This window comes from Cydia fagiglandana, chromosome 13 (genome assembly GCF_963556715.1).
Source record: "Cydia fagiglandana chromosome 13, ilCydFagi1.1, whole genome shotgun sequence".
Taxonomy (NCBI): Eukaryota; Metazoa; Arthropoda; class Insecta; order Lepidoptera; family Tortricidae; genus Cydia; species Cydia fagiglandana.
In genome coordinates this window covers 18,260,373-18,281,587 of record NC_085944.1, presented here as the reverse complement: position 1 = coordinate 18,281,587, position 21,215 = coordinate 18,260,373, and the positions used below count along the sequence as shown (strand labels likewise).

The 21,215-nt window shown below is 37.1% G+C and overlaps 3 protein-coding genes across 3 annotated transcripts; 2 read left to right on the top strand and 1 right to left on the bottom strand.

Annotated features, from left to right (window-relative positions):
* Positions 1-71: 71 nt before the first annotated feature.
* Positions 72-8,575, bottom strand: LOC134670400 (malate dehydrogenase, mitochondrial-like). The gene is made up of 9 exons (XM_063528241.1): positions 8,285-8,575; positions 7,708-7,871; positions 6,491-6,598; positions 5,488-5,658; positions 4,631-4,723; positions 3,789-4,007; positions 1,841-1,966; positions 967-1,113; positions 72-523 (listed from the first exon to the last, which is right to left on the bottom strand). Exons 1-9 carry the CDS (start codon positions 8,442-8,444, stop codon positions 311-313), a joined length of 1,401 nt encoding a protein of 466 aa, XP_063384311.1. The 5' UTR covers positions 8,445-8,575; the 3' UTR covers positions 72-310.
* Positions 8,576-9,766: 1,191 nt separating this feature from the next.
* LOC134670402 (gustatory receptor 68a-like) lies at positions 9,767-12,398 on the top strand. The gene is made up of 3 exons (XM_063528243.1): positions 9,767-10,853; positions 11,448-11,606; positions 11,985-12,398. The coding sequence occupies exons 1-3, from the start codon at positions 9,882-9,884 to the stop codon at positions 12,048-12,050; spliced, it is 1,197 nt and encodes a 398-aa protein (XP_063384313.1). The 5' UTR covers positions 9,767-9,881; the 3' UTR covers positions 12,051-12,398.
* Positions 12,399-12,688: 290 nt separating this feature from the next.
* Positions 12,689-20,196, top strand: LOC134669827 (uncharacterized). Its single transcript, XM_063527448.1, has 4 exons — positions 12,689-13,743; positions 14,864-14,929; positions 15,502-15,591; positions 19,670-20,196. The coding sequence occupies exons 1-4, from the start codon at positions 13,408-13,410 to the stop codon at positions 19,778-19,780; spliced, it is 603 nt and encodes a 200-aa protein (XP_063383518.1). The 5' UTR covers positions 12,689-13,407; the 3' UTR covers positions 19,781-20,196.
* The last annotated feature ends 1,019 nt before the right edge of the window (positions 20,197-21,215 follow it).

Below are 21,215 nucleotides of genomic sequence, written 5' to 3'. Positions count from 1 at the left end.
GTTATAAGATTGGTTTTTACAACAATCTAATTATAGATCTAATTATCTTATAGATAATTTTTCAGAAGATAAAGATCCAAACAATCAGCGAAATCTTTGCCTCGCTTCATAAATGGTATAGGTATAAGTAGGTAGTTACACATAGCGTGTACAACACAAGTTTTATACAGATAAGCCTACACATTCTGCCTGGAGCACGATTCGACGAGGTAGTTGAGTCTTAACGAGGCATATCATGATCATGTTGCGCGCCTCACGTCCTATGGTGTAAGTAGGTAAGGTTTATTGTGTAGGCAACATTTATTGAGGTCTACACGTTCCGTCCACAGCACGGGTCCCTATGCCTTTCTAAATACTCCTGTGCATAGCGCACGCTCCGGGGGATGTTGCAAGTACAGCAGGCACAACACTTATGTGCCGCGGGATGCGTGGAACTAAGCGCACGCACCTTGTCGTAGTCTCTCTGGCGGGGGCGCCAGCATAGCTCGTATGGGCCGTCGATGCAGGTCTGTTTGCGGCAAATCTGATAACATGAAGGAAAACAGATTGATTTTAATGTAAACAACTGATATGCTATGGGCATTTATTTTTGTCTTTGTTGTCGAGCTCCAAGGACGGGTGCATTATCGGCAACAACCTATCCAACCTTGGAGGCATTATTCACACTACACAATTTACAGAAATATCACTTCCCAGATTCTTGTTTTACTCCAAATCTGAGGAACACGAAGTTCTAGTAAGACCTGCCCCATTCTTATTGCCCGTAAGGCCCTGTCTTTCTATATATGTCAATGCCCCTGACGCGCTAACATCTAGAGTACTTTAAAACTTTTGAAGTACATCTAGAAGGTCCCTTACCAAGTTACTATCATCATCATCTTCCTCGCGTTGTCCCGGCATTTTGCCACGGCTCATGAGAGCCTGGGGTCCGCTTGACAAGGTCAAGAAGGAAGGAAGGTCACTTACCGATGCTAGATAATCATCACGACAGGCATCCGGACAGTCACAAGTCCAATTCACAGGAGGCACGCAGGGCATGTATGGAGGCCCGTAGCACGTGCACGGGTGCACGCAGCACCCCACCGTGCAGCAGGAAGTACAAATAGAATACACCTGGAAGTCATCATCAATATCATCATCTGAATCAGCTTATAAGCAATGTATCAGTTATTCATAGTTCTGTATCAGATTTTCATGGTACATGTACTACGTTTATCTAATAAACATAAAGCAAAAAAATCTTACACTGGTTCCAGGCCTTCGCACCGACAGCTACATCGACGCCAGGCGGGCTGTACGCCTCCCATATACCCACACCTGGAACCAGTGTAGGATGTTTCAGTTTAATTGGAATTTAGGTTTCGCGCACACGGAACAGAAGCGTGTCTTAAACAATAAGGGGCAGCTAACAACTAATAGCCGAGCCGAACATAATAGGTGAGATCAACAAAGACAAAGCACATTGTCTCCACTGCCTTGGCCACCTCGAAAGAATGGGTGAAGATCGGGCAGTCAATACTGCATACTCGTACTTTGATCGACCAACTGGACGTTCTATTGGTCATCCAATATCGTTCGGCGGTTAGAGGGAGGTAGATCTCCGTGAGCTCGGCGTTGGCGAAAGCTGGTGTGATTCCGCTCAGGACCAAGCAAAATGTCCTGCTATTCTCCGGGATTAGGACCATTACCATTCCAAATTTCATCTAAATATTTAGGTAATCATATTAAACGTTAACAGTTTTAACAGACACACAACAGACAGACAGCCAGACAAAGTTACTTTCACAAGATTCACATTAGTAGAGACTGAAACTCGTTTCAAAAGGTAAAAAAATATTACCAGCCAAATGGCGCGTGCTATTTCATTACGGACATAGGGGAGGCAGTTCATCAGGAGACAGTGCTCGAATTGGGACAACTCCGGAACACCAAAGTTTGATGTCACACCTGACGCGCCCAACAGCACCTGAAAAGAATTATATTAAATAGTGGATATAAGTGGTAAATATCCGCCCAGATGGACATCACACTAAGCAACGCTTTCCACAGAGCAACCGTCAGGAAGAAGTGGAGAGCTGCCATAGGAAAAAGTGAGGGACCGACTTAGTAAAGAAGTGGTAGTATAAGTGGTAGTAGAATTCGGATCAAAAATTGCTGACATCTCTTGTTGAAATGTATCAGACCAGAAAATGGTAAAAGTTTTAATCGTGTATTGTGATTTGATCAAAGTAAGGGGTTGTAAAATTTCTAAATACAGTGAAACCTGGTTAAGTGGGACCTGGATAAGTGAGAAACCTCTATAGCTGGGACTCATGGTGCGGTCCTGACACTTTAGCACTGAATTACCTCTGTTAGTGAGAAAAAAAGAACCTCTATAACTGGGATTAGTTGTTGTGATTTCATAGTCACATTTACCTCTATAATTGAGACAGAGAGTGTATTTTACCTCTTTTACTGAGACTACATTTATAAGATTACATTTTTCTAATTGTTTTTTTTTTAAATTTTATACGAATTACCTCTGTATCTGAGATAACGTCAATCTATGACCTCTCTAACTTGGACTTTATTGATCTATTTCCGTATTCTTCCTAACTCTTAGTCTATCCACAAATCTCGCATTTGCTTAATTGTGTCTAAATTGTGTCTAAACGACTTCAAGTTTAATTTAGTTACTTTATGTAGTTAAAACTATCGAAACGAAAGCTGAAATCTTGATAAGTAACAAGAATAAACAAATTTTCATTTAATTAATTTCTAATACTCTTTGCGTCTTCCGTCCGTATCAAATTTAATTGAAAAAATCTATCCTTTGGAAAATCATTCAAAATAAATTCAAAGAAATATTTAAATAGACTTAAAAAAATATTTAGGGATAACGATTATTTTACCTAAACATTTAAAGATAATTACAAAATACCTTATTAACCACCTCTATAACTGAGATATATCCTCTATTCTCACCTCTATTAATGGGACCCTCTGTAAATGAGACAGAAAATTATTTCTACCTGGCTAACTGGGAGCCTGGGTAAGTGGAAAACCTCTTTAAGTGAGACAAATTTGCTCGTCCCTTGAGATCCCACTTATCCAGGTTTCACTGTAATAACATCCAGCGTGATCTTTCATTAACGACGTGTCCGAGACATCTTCGCACTACAGTGAAGTCAATATCTGTGACTGCGAGTCTTCGTAACAGTTTCATAAATTTCATAATACAGCCTGTGACTACACGGATCGATTTGAGAGTAGACTAGGTTTTTAAGTTTAAGGAATAAGGTGGAAAGGACTAAGAGCATTTTTGTACGTGTCAATCAACACGTTGAGGTTAGTTTCCGATTTGCCGGATTCCTGCTTCTTCGAATTTTTATAGGTATACTCGGATTGTGATTGTGACGTCCTAAAGTAACTCCGGCGAAATAGGAATCTAGTGAAACAAGAATCCGGCGAATCGGATTCTAACCCACATTGAGTGATACCGTACGGCTTACGATGTACTACTACTACTGTACCTATTATTGCTACTTTTTGCACTGCACATTGCATCCATGCTAAGTAGTAGTTAGCGACCCTTTACCAACATTACAGGTACAGTAATCACTAGGTATGCCTTATAAAACAAAGTCCCCTCCGCATCTGCCTGTTATATATATTCGCGTTAAACTCAAAAGCTACTGAACGGATCATGCGGTTTTCACCTATCAATAAAGTGAATTTTGACGAAGGTTTAGGTGCATAATTTGTTAAGATTTTCCCATGCGAAGCCACGAGAGGATAAAAGTACTTACTTCACTAGCAAAAAACTGACAACATGGTGCACAAGTATTCAGACTGTCGACGTAAGCGCACTGCCTCACCCCTCCCTGCCCCTGCAGCCCGCGCGCCACGTTGATGGTGGTGCGGGCGATAGCATAGGCCCCGGCGAGGCAGGCGGTCTCGCTGCAGCAGCCTTTGGCAGCGCAGACGGCGTCGTCTCCGCCCATTATGCAGGAGGTTAAACATTCAACCTGGAACATTCGTTGACAAGTTTCAAGACGAAACATCTACACTGAGCTTAATTTCGGACGCCAATCACACCTGTTGTGACCAGTCATGCTCACAGCGCCAGGTAACGCTATGCCTTCAAAAAGTGTAATGACGTAGGGTGCTTGCAAAACTCATGATTTCAAATAGTCCCACTCCTTTGAGATTTTGGCAAAATTGATTAACAGTCCGCTGGACAGTATCGGCCTGTCCGTTAGAACAAAATTTTGAACAAAATTTCAAATTCCGAATAACTGACAGGCCGATACCGTCCGGCGGACTGTTAATCAGTGGGCCCCTTAAGTGTGCTCACTTGAGAAGAATCTACTAAAAACAACAGCTCTGCTCACCTCATACCTGCTAACTAAGGTCTAGTAGCTTCATCAGAACAACCACCTTGATAATAAGAAGTAATAATTTTCTCATATTACATTGAAATGGAATATCAATTTTGAAAAAAAAAGGAAGCTAAAGACTAACACCAGTGAGGACTATTAATGACGAGACGACTCAAACTCATGGTTCAATAATTGGGATTTTTCTGGCTGGTCCTCTCTTTGTGTATGTAATTTTACTCATCTGTTTAGGAAATGTTTATAGGTATTACCTGTTCTTGAGTGAGCATGCAAGGATGCACGGCAGAAGAGATGATCGGCACCATCGTCTGCGGCGTGGCTCCTCCGATAACAGGCACGCGCACCTATAAATATTTAAAAAGTCGTTATTTTCCGAGTATATTTTCAGTAATTACCTCATGGTACAGCATTAATGCTAAGTCGTAAGTCGGATGTCTTTATTTCATAGCAGATACCCCCCACAAAAAATAATAGAATAATCTAAAGGTTTACTCGGGTAATTCCGAATGTCGAAAACTGTCGGATAATTCCGAAAAGAGACTTTTATTATGATGGAATTTAGGGTGATTTTCATCTGGATTCAGGAATTGTCCGACATTCGGTATTACCCGAATACACCTTAAATGATCTTTCATAATAAAAAAATATTTATTATGGTTTATTGGTTTTAAGTAGATTTCTGTCAAAAAAATGTTTTTTTTTTGTAAATAAGTTCTATTCACTAAAGTAATTTTCAATCAGCTTGGGTACGTTGAAAAATGCCATCTCCATACAATTTATAACCTTAAAACGCGAAATGTCGCAAAATTTTATCGATATGACATCTGTCACCGTACCCAAGTTGTTTGAAAAATATCGTCGGGTGACAAGCAAAAGTCACTAAGTACTATCAAAAAATTAAAGTCATAATGCACTTTACGCTTGTAACACGGTTTATTGTCCAATAATTTCAATGGTGTTAGTTATAGTGACTTTTGCTTGTCACCCGACGATATTTGAAAAACTACCTCCGTTGTGAAGACGGCATTGACTTAAATAGTGGTCTCGCTTGTTTATAATGTTTATGTAAATGACATTTCTGGTACAAATTTATTTTTCATATACCCACCGTCTCAGGTGGCACGCGCAGAAAATCCGCCATCACCGTATTAGCGCGCACACAGTTCAGCTCAACACAGCCAAGAAGTTTGCGCGGGTCGTAACAATTGCGCAGCCTTTGGATCTCCGCCACGATCGGCACCATACTCTCTACCGGCTCAGTTGCTACTATTGTGAATGTCTGAAAAAACAAAACCTTCATCGTCGCCTGCTTGAAAGGGGCCTTGACCCCCGCTCCGGGTTTTTCCTGATGCAAAGGTTGTCCATCGCAGTCCAACGCGGCAACGCAGCAAGCGTGATGGGCACCTTTGCGTCGGGAGCAGCCCGGGACGGGCTTCAGTAGGCAATTTTTTTATACTTATTTAGTTTATATTTATATTTAAGTTTAGTTTTTAATTAGTTTTGTTTAGTTTATGTGTTATTCTAATTATGAAATAAGTTTTATTGATTACCATTACCATTATAATTCTTATCATCATTAGGTCCGATCGTCGTATAACCATCGTCATCTTCATCATTACTGTCGCCAACAAAACTAACATCATAAATATTATCAACTTCACAAAAATCATCTCTAGCAATATCATTGACATCATCATCACAACCATCATCATTAGTTCAACACAACCGAGCTCTCTTCATCACACTCTTCATTATTAGTTCCATCACCAAAAAAAACCACATCTTGGTTTATTATTATCACTATTAGAACTTCTCATTAACTATTATCAACGACAACATTCATTATTATCATCAACAAAACCATATCATTATTACCAACATCACCATAATTATCAGGAGCCCCGCCAAGATCACAATCAATCGTACTTCGACAGATGCCAAACGAAAAGCAAAAATGGGATAACAGAAGCTACTTAAAGTCACGTGACTGATTACATAAAAACAATACATTTTATGTTTCGATTGGCACAGCAAAATGCACCGATGCTTGATTAAGAACCTTAGTACAAATCTGTTGTTATTATAATTATTATAAATATATACTAGCTTACAGTTGGACATGCGTTGCAGATTTGAAGAGCGATGTCAGCGACGGGGGGCGCGTTGGATTCGAACGAGTCACACTGGTTCCGCACCATAATCACTACTATCTTGGAGTGCTGTAAAATGTTATAAGCAATTCTTTAATGTCCAAGAAAATTATAAGATTAATTAAGCTCAGGCAGGCCCAGACTGAGATGGCGGGATGACTTGGACGCCTCGTCAGTGGCTGGCCGTAGAAGGCACTACAACGGGAGTCATGTACATCAGGGGGAGAGGCCTTTGCCCAGCAGTGGGACACCACAACAGGCTATATAAAAAAAAGCTCAGATGGGGTAAGACAAACACTGGGGCAAGAGTACCACTTGTAGGGAATCCTCATGTTTCTGTTTTCCCACATGACCTTAGAATATTCCAAAGATTTAAATAAATAACCTTTAATGTAGTACTTAATTATAAGAGGATCTTAAGCCTAGCCATGTTCGACGTGTTGAATTCGTACGTAATTGTGACAACCTGACAACACATCGAACGTGGTTCGCGGTAGGCCATCTGACACCTTGCACTTGGTGTCAAGTGGAGTGGAGTGTAGTTCCAAATTCCAAGGCGTCGATGGTTCAGCTTCGTGGCATAAAATATCTACAGATGTAGTGCATAACTTTTTTTCTTCGTATTTTCTAGGAAACATTCGTATTAGTCGTGCTACTTCATCAACCTCAGTAGTTTTTGTACCGAGACGGACTGAAACAGCAAGACACGTTCTTGGGTTTTCGTCAAAATACGAAGGAAAATATTTATGCACTAGGTACATCTGTAACTGCATCTGGATAGAGTCAAATGGAGAGAGCTCCACCGAGTCTAACTCTTAAATTTACGACGACATCTGTATATACTTACCGTCTTTTTCTTTTGATGAAATTTTATAATGATCTCGCCAATGTGAAAAGTACTTGCAAAGTATGACGTTGTTCGGTAGTTTCTTTTAGTAAAGTCATTAACCTTTTGGTCGCCAACGACCGATATATCCGCACCGCTGGTTCAACGCCAAAGACCGATTAATCGGTCACAGACCACAGAGCATCATAGAATTCATAGACCTACATGGATATGCATAAAGTTCAATTTCAGTTTTGAGACTTCGGTGACGTGCGTGGCGTCTGAGTGAATGTGTTTGACACGGCGTCGAAAAGGTTAATGGAATGACGGGTGCTGTCTATAGAATACCTACCGTCAACGCGTCACACAGCATATGACGCCCTGAATATGACGACACTTTGCACTTGGTGTCGACGTGGCTCAGCTCCATACCAAAGCCGCAGGTGGCGCATTGGTCGTACAGAGCTATCTCGTCTAGCAGTGGGCATTGTTTTAGAAGAAGGGCGAGCGGCTGCCCTGGAAGGAAACAATAAGGTTTTATTTGACTACATTTTCTAATATTTTTTTACAAATGGACACAAATTGTATTATAGTCTGGCAAGAAATTGTAGAAAATTATTGAGGGCACCATTTACTACGCAACTGTCACACAAAAATTAGACACCGACGGTCAGAGCAGCGCAGCGAGCAGAATATATGTGTATCTATCTAATACCTTTAAAGGAGCAATTCTTGTTTATTTTGTTTGTTTGTATATTTCGGGGATCTCGGAAATGTTTCTAACGATTTCGATGAAATTTGCTATATGGAGGTTTTCGGGGGCGATAAATCGATCTAGCTAGCTCTTATCACTGGGAAAACGTGCATTTTTGAGTGTTTATTATGTTTTCCGAGTAAAGCGCGGTCTCCCAGATATTAATATAACATACCAGTACATCCACCCGCCCCGCAAATTGTGACTTTCATTCCGGCAGGGCAAGTGCTGTACCGGGAACACCCGCAATGATTGAAGCCCTTAACCCAGTTTGCCTTCGCATTGCTGACTTGCCTGACACCTCGACACAACACTCTTATAACACCCAGAACCATTATTCGTACTTGGAATTTTATATATTTTTTTGCATGGTTTCTATTATACTACTGAAAATTTAACATAAGTTTGACGTTTTTGAAGTTTCGACAGTTCTTCTTTATTTCGAGAGAAATATCGGAACTCTTTGCTTACTATTTACTCAACACAGAGTTTCGTTGAATGCTGTCATACGTTTGTCAGTTCGTGAGTGTCCATTTTGGCACATTTTGGTGTCCATTTGGGTGTCCATATCTACAGAATTACAGATGCACATAATTATTATACATCGTATTTTCGCGGGATCTTAGGTACGAACGTGTCTTGCTATTTCAGTAAGTCTCGACACAAAAAGTGCTGTGCTGAAGTGGCATGATAAATACGAAAGTTTCCGAGAAATTACGATGGAAAACAATTGGGTATGCACTACATCTGTATTTATGGTATTGCAAGCTTGCAAGGTATGGTTTTCCTATTTAAATATTTTTGTTAGACTTCGGTATCGAGCGTCCTGCAACTCACCCTGGGGGTTGTATGGTGATCGACTTTATTATGATATAATTTTTTTCTACCTATAATACTTTACTGTTCAAGTTGTATTGTGTATATGTCGTACGTATGATCGTAAAATCAAGCATATCGTGAAATTCCTAAGCATATCGTGAAACGTGAAAATCTTTGACTCGTCCCCTGAGTCGACGGAGCCCCGCTACGAGGGTATATTTATTATATTCACGAATTAAATGTTTCCAATTATCTCCCAAATAGTTACTAATACCGATTGCAGTTTTCTTTGAAGGATTTGTAATACACCAGCGATGGCATTGGATTAAAATACGCGCTTTGCACCCGATTACTCATGCAAGATGCAAGTATCCGAGAGTTAGGTAAACTTATATTTAAGTTTTAAAGTCAATAAAATACATTTGATAACATATAATCAGTATAACTGCTGCAACTAAAACCGTAAAAAATACACATAGATACCAATCTATATTACAAATTGATCACGCAGACATAGCACTCGATAAATATTTCAGTAACATACCTAAGCGATACTATCGGTCTTTGCTTCGTTACGTTACGACGCAGTCAAGGCTGTTGTTAATAACACTAACCTTTAATACTTTCAACTCAAGGTTGATTTTTGGTTGCATAAGCATTTTTTCTACTTTATCACCGCCCACAATGTTAACTGACAGCTTCTAAACCTTATTACAAAAGGCATAAGGTCCACCGATAGACAGTTAGGAGTATTGCTGTTTGTACCATCGCCCCCATTGTTAATCGACAATTTTAAACCTTATTGTAAAGGCATAGAGTACATATAAGGTCAGTTAATTCTGTTGCTGTTAGTAATTCACGGTGCAACTATCATCAAAAAATATCGAAGCCATTAATCTTAAAACACTACCGCACTACACTAGTTCGTTGAATGTAATGCAACAGAGTCAACCATGTCATATTTCAAAAAATATACAAGCACGAAAACTGAGAAAATTAATATTTGGGGTGCATTCAAACCTTTGTATTTTATATTAACTTTGTTTGGATTATTACCGTATTCACTCAAGTTTCCAAAGGGATCTGGAGGCGCTATAATAATCCATAAGTCGATATACTTCAACTCACTCTGTTCGGTTTCAATGATTTTAATTCTTTACTCGTTTTTCGTTCTTCACACGCAGCAAGTGTTCGCCTCAACCGAAAACAACACGATGACTGAAGTTCTAACGACCAAGTTCAACTATATGTTGGAAATGCTCGCTTTCCTATTATTTGTTACGATCAGTTATTTTTGCGCTTATAAAAACAGATTTAATTACGTGAAAATATTGAATGCTATAGTTTCATCGAGTAACAAGTTCGTTGATTATAAAGTTATCCGTCGATTACAAGTGCAGGTGAAGATAGTAATTTTGTGTCTGTTCTTATTATTATTGATACAAATTACGACAAATTTCACAAGACACGACACAGTGAGGAAAATGATGCTGGTGACGTCAAGCTTTATTCTACCACAGATGATACAATTCACACTTATTAGCTTTTATTACGTGTTAGTGTTGATGGTAGCTGGTGTGCTCAAGAACATTAATGAACAAATGAAAAGTTTATGTAACTACAACCGGGTTAGTGCTGAATTTATAAAACTGGATAAAAGGATTACATTGAATCAGATAGAAGTTGTTTATGTTAACATGTTGGAGATGAAACGAGAGATAAATAGAGCATTTCAAGCATCTATTTTGGCTACTGCGATCCAATGTTTCCACTCAATAGTGAGTGAATCGCACATTCTCTACCACGGGCTGGTTGTAGAACATACTCTGACGACGCACGACGTATGTAACTGCTCGATATGGATTGTGTGTCAGTTGATAAAGATATATACTATATCGTGTTCAGGGAGCATGTTGAAAGAGCAGGTAAGTGACATGTTTGACGAAATTTCTTAGGAAAATATATATTTAATCAAAGACAAAATTATTGCTGTGTGCCACACAAGACCTTGTTTGTCTTAAATCTCTCGTTACGCTCAAGATAATGAGATGCTTTCGCTAAACAAAATCTTTGGCTTACTCTAAGCTCAAAATCAGGACTTTAAACAAAATAAATTTATTCTGGGCCGATTTTTATTTAGTGGAAGATTGTTTTTTCATCACATTTTGATATAAGTAATCTACCTACCAAATTTGGTAGAGTTCCCTGTCGGTATTCTGTACAATAATAGCAATATCATCGCAAATCTTCCTCTGAGTTACGACAAGGTATGATATTTTCTTTACTCAACGAAAACTTACATAAGTAGGTACATTTTTTATCGTATTTACATTTTATATATTTGGTTTCGTATTTATTCCACCCAGAATGAGGAGCTATTGGAGGAAAAAATATAATTATAATTCGATAACAAAATAAAAATCGACCATACCATAAATTAACAACAGAAAGATTTTATTGAATGAAATAGTAAATAAAAGTAAAAAAAACTTATTGTTAGTAACTTTTTACTCTTACAGGCGGCAAAAGTCGGACGCAGCTTGCATAATATACACCCAGGGAAAGATGACGTTAGATTGTATTTGGAAGTGCAACATTTCTCTTCGATGATATTGTACCAGAATGCGGAAATGACTGTTTACGATTTCTTCCCGCTGGATTCTACCTTCACTTATAATGTAAGTTTTCTTATAATACAGAAAGAGACAAACGAGCAGACGAATTGTCTGATAGTAAGTAATTACCGTAGTGCATTGCTAGACTTTAAGAAATTGTACTTTGTTTATTTTGTCGACCAAAGAGCAAAGCTCCTCTTTTTAGTTAAATACATGGCACACCAAGAATAAGCAGGCATCTCGCTCGTTACTTTCCCAAACTTGCAGAATATGGAATGGTATTTCCTTTGCGTTTTATGCACATGGTCTTCTACAAGAAGCGGGTATTCAGGGCTCCTGAGGGTGGCTCCTCTGATGTTGACTTGTCTGCTCGTTTGCTGGATAATACATTAAAAAAAATATTTACCGGTGTACTGTACTGATGCCTGTTTTTATTTTTAGGTAGTTTCAGCAGCTGTAATGTATATAGTGATGCTTGTGCAATTTGATACTAACAAGAAGTCTTAATTCGGAAACGATAAAAATCGAACTTTTTATATAGCTGGCGCCGACTGCAACTTGAAACATGTGAACATCGAATATTCTATATCTAACTCTATCGGTCTTACAACATTACTGGACTGACAGAGGAGGACACAAAGATACATAAGTCGTTGTAATGTCATAGACAACATGTTAAGTTTTCCGTCGTTAGAGACGTTTCTTACCAGAGTCCAGACTATCAGCCTGATTCAAACTTTAATATACGTCAAATATTACGTATGGATAGATATGGATTGTGTATATGTATAGACAAAGCAGTGTATGTAACTGTACATAATTAGGCATTAAAATTAGGCATTTAAATGAGCTGAAAGCGTGGAGGTTGTATAATGTAGCAGTCATTATAACATTTATAACTTCAAACTCACAGATTTTATAATGATTGTATACGTGTAATAATCCAAATATTGCTATTAAAACGACCATTAAAAACGCATTAAGAAAGTGTTTTATTAAAACGTTTTGAAGAGCTGCTAGTCAATTGTCTATTATACTTGTAAATATTGTAGAATGTATAATCATTTTGTAAATAATTTATTGGTACCTTATTTAAAAACAAAATGTATGTATTTAACAAACAAAAGACAATCTAGGTACTGTGTATGTGTCATCATTTGGAATCGAGACGCAATCGCTTTAACAGAATCATACTTAAGAAAGACGTAAACAGAATGTTTTCACTTATCATAACATATTTTACTCCTGATCAAAATATTGTTACCGTTTTTAAACCAGTTTATATTTTACTATCTATCGTAGGGCTGTTTCCCTATTCTATTAAGTTTCCAAAAGGAAGACATGCTTTCAAAATAACACGTAAGACTTTTACTCTCCATTCTCTTTGCGGTCTGGCCATGTTTGTATTTCTTTGTTACAATTGCTTCTACAAATTTAAAACATTGATAAGTACCATAAATAAACACAGATCCATGAATTTAATTACACACATTAATTATTTTGTCGGAATATTTTCTAGATTGATTTGTGACGTCGCTATATATTATTATACGGTCAGAAACGCTAAAGTTTACGTAAATATACTTCAAGAAATTGCTTTTCGTTGGTCTGAATTGGGTTTAGTTAACGTTAACGTTAACGTTAATCCTATACAGCGATATCTGCATAAACGTTTGGTTGTGGCGCCTCTACTCTGGTTCTTGTTCTTTTTGATATTTCGTCTGGAAATATATTACGCGGCGCGGAGCATAATATATTTGGCCTTGGCATATTTCTATTTTTACCTGAAGTGATTACCAGTTTAGTGGTGATTTTCTATAGTTCCCTGATCCTGTTGGTAGTAGGTTTGTTGAAGAACATTGAGATGCATTGTAAGATGCTAGTAAAAATGAAACATGGGGTGTGCGGAACAAATTCTAACGATGTAGATAATCGCAATTCCCTCCAGCATTTAGAGCGAACTTATGTAAAAGCATTGGAAATGAAACGAGAAATTGGTAAAGCATTTGAGACTCCTCTTGCCATTATCATTTGTCTATGCTTCCACACGGCATTACGAAGTACGCATACCATGTACCATGGCCTAGTCATTTCTAAAACGATTAACTATTACAAAATTGCTGAAAGGAGTTTTTGGATTCTGTATCCTTTAGCGAAAATCTACGTTTTGGCTTATACAGGAAACCAGTTGCAAAACGAGGTAAGCATGATTAAATTGATGAATATACATGACGGTCCCAGCGCGCATAAGTTGTTCGCAGTAATCGCGAAGCGTCTGGTTGACGTAACTGGTGACCGAAGAGCTGGCGGCTACCTCGCACAACGTATCAGCATTGCGATATAGCGAGGAACAGGGTTGGGCAAAATACTGGCTTCCACGTATTTCAAATACAAATTACAAAATACATTTTTAAAAGTATTTAAAATACCAAATACAAACTACTTTGGTGACTGGTATTTGAAATACAAAATACAAATTACAGTGTTTAAAATAATGTATTTCAAATACCAAATACAAAATACTTTTCATTTTTTTTGTTTAATAATTTAGTTTTTTTAACGAATGTCCTTTCCTAAAACCGTATAGGGTCATTGCGCTTGTTTTCGTCTAGCTCTAGTTTTCATCCACTTGACGAAATTTGAATATAAACCTACATTGCTGCAAATAGTAAATAAAAATGAAATATTACTATTTGCCTATGGGAGCATTCAAGTATTACGTAACGCAATTTTTGGACATTTTTGACCCCCCCTCCCCCCCATGTAACGCGGCGTAACGTTTTTCTGTCCTGTCCCCTGGCTGTTGACGAAAAGTTCCGCGCAGAATAACTCGCGCATTGTACCTATTTGCCCTCGTACAAGTCGTACATTATATTTAAAAAAACGTCCCGTTTTAGGATCATAGAATTTAATAAAATGTATTTTGTAGAAATGTATTTTGAAGCTTGAAGTATTTGAAATACAAAATACAAAATACATGTGAGTGCAGTATTTGAAATACCAAATACAAAATACATTTCCAGGTAGTATTTGAAATACAAATACAAAATACTAAAATGTATTTCAAATACGTATTTCAAATACATGTAATTGAAATACTGCCCAACCCTGGCGAGGAAATGCCGCCAGCATCCTTGGTACAATGCCTCAAGGGCCTATTTTAGATTTAAGCTATAGTTATTCATTTCTTTTAGTAATACCACTTTATATATCTTGTTTGTATGATTTAAAATTTAATATGAGAACTAACATGTTTTTAATATATTTCGTTATTCGTGGTTTGTTGGTTAAGTATTACGGCGTTTAATGTATTTCTGCAGGTTAGCAAAATAGGTGAAACGCTACATAATATACCAACCGGGGACCAGGAAAGGCATTGTCTGGAGGTAAATAAGAATTTCCGTACTATTTTGTACCTACCTTGTCACAGTAACAATCAATATGTTGTACATGATTGCAATGATTAAATGATTAAATGATTAAGTCGCTAGGGACCTCATACTATTGTCACTGTGACAAGGTACGAAATGGCACTGAAATTAAATTTCTTGACCGTAGTTAATAATGTAGATCACAATGAAAAGAGACTAATAAAATATATAAAGACAGGATCATTAGTTTCCTGTTCAGTATCCCAACAGTATTAGTAGAGATCCCAACCCTTTCTCAATTTATAATTGTGACCAATAAAAAAAAATCATTATTATGAAAATCGAAACCAAAACCGTGTTGAAATAAATGTGTGTTGGGGAATGTGCTTCATATTTAGACTTAGGCCAATAAAACTCTGCAGCGATGTTGATAGCCCACGCAGTGCAAATGTTATTTTGTACGTCATAATTTCAAAGAATTTTGACGTTTAAAATAACACTTGCACCGTGTGGGCTATCAAAATCGCTGCACAATTTTCTTGGTCTGACTCTAGTGGTAGGTTGGCTTAAATGATTTATTTTTGCAGGTCCAACATTTCATCAGCCTCATGTCGTTTCATAAGCCAGAAATAACGATCTACGATTATTTTGCTATGGACATAACGCTATTTTTCAGTGTAAGTAAAACATGAACATTTTTGATTGATATCCAACATTGTGAGTAAAAACAATCATGTATTCAAAGTGATGACATACGAGCTAGAATTATATACATACGAGTACAGACTATGTAGTGCATAATTGATTCCCATCGTATTTTCACGGAACCGTACAAACGTGTCTTGCTATTTCAGTCAGTCTCGGTACAAAAAGTACTAAGGTTGGCTGAAGTAGCATGACAAATACGAACGTTTCCGAGAAAATACGATGGAAAACAATTATGCACTACATCTGTATGCTATCTAATTCCAAAGTTCCAGATTAATTTATTTTGGCTAGCAAGTTAATCATCAAACCTTCACCTTTGACTTCACCATTTCAAGGCATCTTGCCGCTCTTATTATAGTCTCGATTGGCGCTTTAAGAGTGTTATTATTATATTATAATTAGTTCTCTTTATTTATTTTTCTTCTTAAGTTAGGTTAATTATAATATGAATATAAAAGTAAAATATAAAAACACTTACAAAACATTAAAAAAAAATATAAACACATTATAAAAAACCTAACCTAGGGTGCCGCCGGCAGCGGGGCAGGGCCCAAGCTGCCGGTGGTCAGGGCCGCAGAGTGAGGAATCGACGTACTATACGCGCCGTGTCCAAAATTACCGCCTTCTGCATCTGACCCTTGATCCAACCACCTAGCGAGAGTCTCTCTAGGTGTTGGTCGAGACTCTTCGCTATGAGACCGTTCGCTGACACGAGTATAGGAACAATGATCGTCGAGTCAACATCCCACATGGCGGTTAATAATTAGTTATTATTAGTTATTTAGTTATTATTATATTATAACTAGTGACCCGTCCCGGTTTCGCACGAGTTAACACATTTTACACCTAAACCTTCCTCAAGAATCACTCTATTGATACGTGAAAACCGCATGAAAATTCGTTCAGTAGTTTTTGAGTTTATCGCGAACATACAAACACACAAACAGACAGACGCGGCGGGGAACTTTGTTTTATAAGAGTTCTACCATGTCGGGATGTGCCGGGAGTGTGAGATGTTGGATGAAAGGCTTTCAAGCACTTGCATTTGACTTTTAATGATTATATATAGTAGTATACCCTATAATGGACGTGGAACCAGTAATGGGATAAAAAAACATAATTCCTCTAAAATAAGTATCTAAAAGTAGTTTATTAACACTGGCTGTATATTATCATAAATAAGAGTCCTAGAGCTGTTTCAGTTTGAAGTTTCATTAAATTTGGTTGCTTTTTAAGAAATTGGCGTCAACCCAAAAGTTGTCGTGTCACTGAAAAAAAATACCACTACGAATTCTTAACAACTTCGCTAAGAGAGGTGAGTTAATTTATTAAATTTCAATTAATTAACACTTGATGAAAACTAGAATGTGTTTTGTTAATTGCATTTACCATGAAATAAGGTATACAACACACAATGTTGTGACTCCACAGATGTAAAAAAATAGTGGTATTTGGCCCAATCCCATTATAGGAGCTGTAAAACTGCGTACCTCCTATGATGGGACAATTGACAGAATGATGCTTGCCATGCCATAATTTCATGTTTAAACAATACAGAAGTAAAATGTAGTTACGAAATATGTCAATCAGGAGGTATTCTCGGACTTCGGATAAATTAATATCGTTTTTCCAAATTTTTATTTAGTTAACTTGCCCTGTTAGTTAGTGTGGGTCCAATGTTGGTAGCTGAATTTGAGCTACTTTTCGATTTCCGATTCAATTGAATTTTGTGTAAGTACGTAATTAAGTATGCAAATCAGATGATAATGCAATATTATGATAACATGGACCTAATCTGATGATGGAGACAGGAGGTGGCCATGGGAACTTTATTGCAATAAACCCTAACTAATTGCGTTTGGGCATATTAGAATTGTCTCGATGGATCTAATACAATAATAATTGGATGTGGAAAGAAAAAAACATTCAGCGATAAAAGCTTATACCAAAAATTGATTTTTTTTGCCGTAACTTATTCCCCATTTCAATATTTTATACTGATAGAGCAATGCCCATTATAGGGGGCCCATTACTGGATCCACGTCCATTACCGGGGGCCCATTACTGGAGATTTGGTGTCCATGACTGGAGAAAAAAAGCATAGTTTTAATCTGCTAAATATGTGGAAACTAATTGCTGTATCTTTGATACAACACGCCTAAAACATGAAAGACAGATAGGACTTTCATATTTTAACACGCTAAGCGGTAGACCATTTACATGTAGAGTCTGTGCGGAAAGAGAAGAGTCGTGGCAGAAACGGGAACTAACATTTTAAATTTTAGATGGCAATCAAACCTTTGACACCTGTCTCGTAAAAAGTAAACAAACTTCTGTCAATGTATATTTTTATTAACAAAAACCGCAAGTTTTATGTATAAAATATTTTCAAAACACGATAAAACCGTACATAAAACCACAAGGAAAATTATATTTAACATTGTTCGGTTTTGTCAGCGGGAAGAAAACGGCTAAAAGCCGACTATCGACTTACAAAAAGTCGCGGAACGTGTTTCCGCTATTCGCGGGTATTGATGTTGTATTTAATATTAAATAATTACCTATTTAATAAGCCCCCTAAGTAACTTGTCTCCGGTACATAATCGGTAAGTATATTCATTCAAAATATATTAATTTTCATAAATATGCAGGTCATTCATGATCTTTAAAATAACTGACAAATAGTCTTGATACTTGCCATTTTATGCATATTTATATGTAATTTCTTTTTCAGGATTGTGTAAAAGTACCTACGGTATCTCGAATAAAAGACCGCTAAGTAGGTGATATGCAAGAATTCGTAATCTACGTGCCGGATTCAAGCACATCCAGTTCAGATGAAGATAGTTCTATGAGTGTCCCTGGTTGTTTCGAAGCTAGCTCAAACATAAGTGACATTGAATATTTTAATTCAGACTTCGATTACAAAGAATGAAACATTTTCTAATAAAATATTTCTTTACTTGTAAGTTCGTTTACAAGGTTCTGAATAAAACTTTTTCTAATAAAATATTTCTTTATTTGTAGGTTCTGTTAGTTACGAAATTATATTTCATATTTAGCAGTGACTTTTCGGCGACGATCGTGAGATGAGAGAACCGGACATATCCCAATAAGGCCTACCTACTTATGCACTATTTTTATTCATATTCATATTTATTATTAATAATGTACACATACATTACAAGTCAAGTTTACAATGGGTGAAATTATCCCAGATAAAATTACAGTTCTATTGCCCAATTTCTACCCGATCTACCCGGTTTTAATAACTGTTGGACTGCACAGATTAGGCAGTACATATATGAGACTCTATCTTGTTTGGTACTAAAATTACAGTTCTATTGGGCAGATTCTTAACTAGTTTTAGCAGTTTTGTCAATCGCAGTCACTTTTTAGTATCTGAGATATAAAAACAAATGTGTTTTAAAAAGAAAACTAGTGCCTGCGCTAAATCAGAGGATTGAGTTGACGAGCCGACACCACCACCAGGCTCCGTTTAGTAAACCGTGGTAAAAAAACCGGAACAAAAGGGATTCAAGTATCATGACCTTTAGTGTCGTACTATAATCACGTGACCAGTGTTGTCAGCATAGCAAAATCCATAAAATAGCACTGGCGCGCCCTCAAATCCCACGACTCTTTTCTTTCCGCACAGACTCTATACGGGAAATATTATAAATACTCCAAATTTCCTCTTAAATGTCCCATGACTGGTGCTGTTTGTAATAACCTGTATTTTACTTTATATATATTTATTGTATTTGTAATATGTAATTAGTCTAATTAATTAAAACCAAAACATTATTTTGCTAATCCGCGTAATTATGCGGTGTATTGGCATATGCTGTGATGCCGTGTAAATGTATTTAAATAATTATATATTATTATTTTTTATTATTCGGAGCCTATAATGTCCCACTGCTAGGCAAAGGCCTCCCCCCACTTTTTCCAGTCTTCCCGATCCTGTGCAGTCTCTGGCCATTCCTTTGAAGGATTTAAATAATAAAAATAATAAATAAATAAATAATGTCGGTATGATTGCAGGTAATGGCGGGTCTGGTGACGTACGTGATATTACTGGTGCAGATCGACACTCCGCCCAGTTCTACTGCCACTGGTTTCACTTTCGTCGGCTTTCGAGAATGTTGTCTGTGAATTATTTGAATGTATAAGGTGCTAACAAATTAGTCACGGATATTTTCAGAGACATTACATTAAAACAATTAACTTTTAACTGTAGTTAAGGAACCTTTGTATATCATTTTTTTGCTTTCATTTACCGAACAAAAATAAAATATTAGGTATAATTAATTTTTAAAATAATCACCCTATTATGTACCTATCAAGATGTTTAACACTGTCTGTCATGTCACGTCAAAGGTTGTTTTTCTTAAATGTCATTATGATTCGGCGGAAATGATAGTTTAAAGAGGTTCTAGAATGTCTAAAGAGGTCTCATTTAATTATCTTATTAACAGGGTGTTTAAACGTAGCAAATTTGTTTCCTAGATTTCTCAAAAAAAAAACATAACAAAATCAATGTTGTTTACTACTTAAATATATATACTCCGAGAACCGAGTACTATCAGCTATAAAAATATCCGTGACTAATTTGTTAGCACTTTATAAAAGTATAATATCCTGGTATATCTCACTCATCTTCGAAGTGATGTGCGAAGATGTAGGCGAGGGATGTGTTTGCTAAGAACCAATAGAATCACTTCATTCCTTTGATCAGCGCTGGTCATGTGGATTAGGCTGCCTAAGGCATCAGTGACGACGCGTTATTAAATATGTTTAGTATTAATTATATAATTGTAAAAATAGTAACCACTCTTATTTTAAAATAAGTTTTTAAAATTGAAAACCTGTTTGTTTTATTTAAATAAATATAAATAAAATGTTCTACTTTGTGTTGCGCGGGTGCACGGAGACGGTGCACGCACGCGGGTGCCATTGTACGAGTAGGTAAAATCGGTCGCACGCGACTGCGCCAGTTAGCGTTAAAGTGACATTCCATTTCCAACTGCAGCTGCAATACTGTTCATTTTCTATGGAAATTGACAATGACAGCGACGCGTTTCCATAGTAAAATGAACAGTATTGCAGCTGCAGTTGGAAATGGAATGTCACTCTCAAGGTGACAGTCCATTTCCAACGACAGCTGCAATACTTCATTTTACTATTATGCGGTTAGAAATGGAACATGTCGAGATCGCTTAGCTTCTTTCTAATGATAAAAAAACGAACTATAGCGGACGCCCTTAATTAAGTAGTTGAATACTTGTCTGTCTGCACCATAAAGTAGGTACATCTTTATACGGAACCCTAAAAATAATAAATATAAGTAGTACTTTGACCAAAATAAATATGTATTCAAATACCATTTCGATTTACAAATAACATTTGCGAGAATTAAAATAAGTAAAAGTGTTCTCTAGGTGGATCTGGGTGTAGCGTTGGATTGAACCAACACGTGACCAACACTATCTCGCATGTGTAGGATCGAGAAGATACAGTGGAACCTGGATAATTGCAATCTCAAGGGACCGGTCAATTTTTGTCAATTAACCAGGTTTTTCATTTAAGC

Bases quoted from the DNA above. Each gene is read 5' to 3' on its own strand.
- LOC134670400 (XM_063528241.1), bottom strand. From the start codon at position 8,444: ATGGTTCTGGGTGTTATAAGAGTGTTGTGTCGAGGTGTCAGGCAAGTC. The intron at 7,872-8,284 runs GTATGTTATATT...GTTTCCTTCCAG, and splicing joins CGGGGCGGGTGGATGTACTG to GGCAGCCGCTCGCCCTTCTT. The intron at 1,114-1,840 runs GTAATATTTTTT...GATGACTTCCAG, and splicing joins TAGCACGCGCCATTTGGCTG to GTGTATTCTATTTGTACTTC.
- LOC134670402 (XM_063528243.1), top strand. From the start codon at position 9,882: ATGTCATATTTCAAAAAATATACAAGCACGAAAACTGAGAAAATTAAT. The intron at 10,854-11,447 runs GTAAGTGACATG...TTACTCTTACAG, and splicing joins GGAGCATGTTGAAAGAGCAG to GCGGCAAAAGTCGGACGCAG. The intron at 11,607-11,984 runs GTAAGTTTTCTT...TTTTATTTTTAG, and splicing joins ATTCTACCTTCACTTATAAT to GTAGTTTCAGCAGCTGTAAT.
- LOC134669827 (XM_063527448.1), top strand. From the start codon at position 13,408: ATGCATTGTAAGATGCTAGTAAAAATGAAACATGGGGTGTGCGGAACA. The intron at 14,930-15,501 runs GTAAATAAGAAT...TTATTTTTGCAG, and splicing joins AGGAAAGGCATTGTCTGGAG to GTCCAACATTTCATCAGCCT. The intron at 15,592-19,669 runs GTAAGTAAAACA...GTATGATTGCAG, and splicing joins ACATAACGCTATTTTTCAGT to GTAATGGCGGGTCTGGTGAC.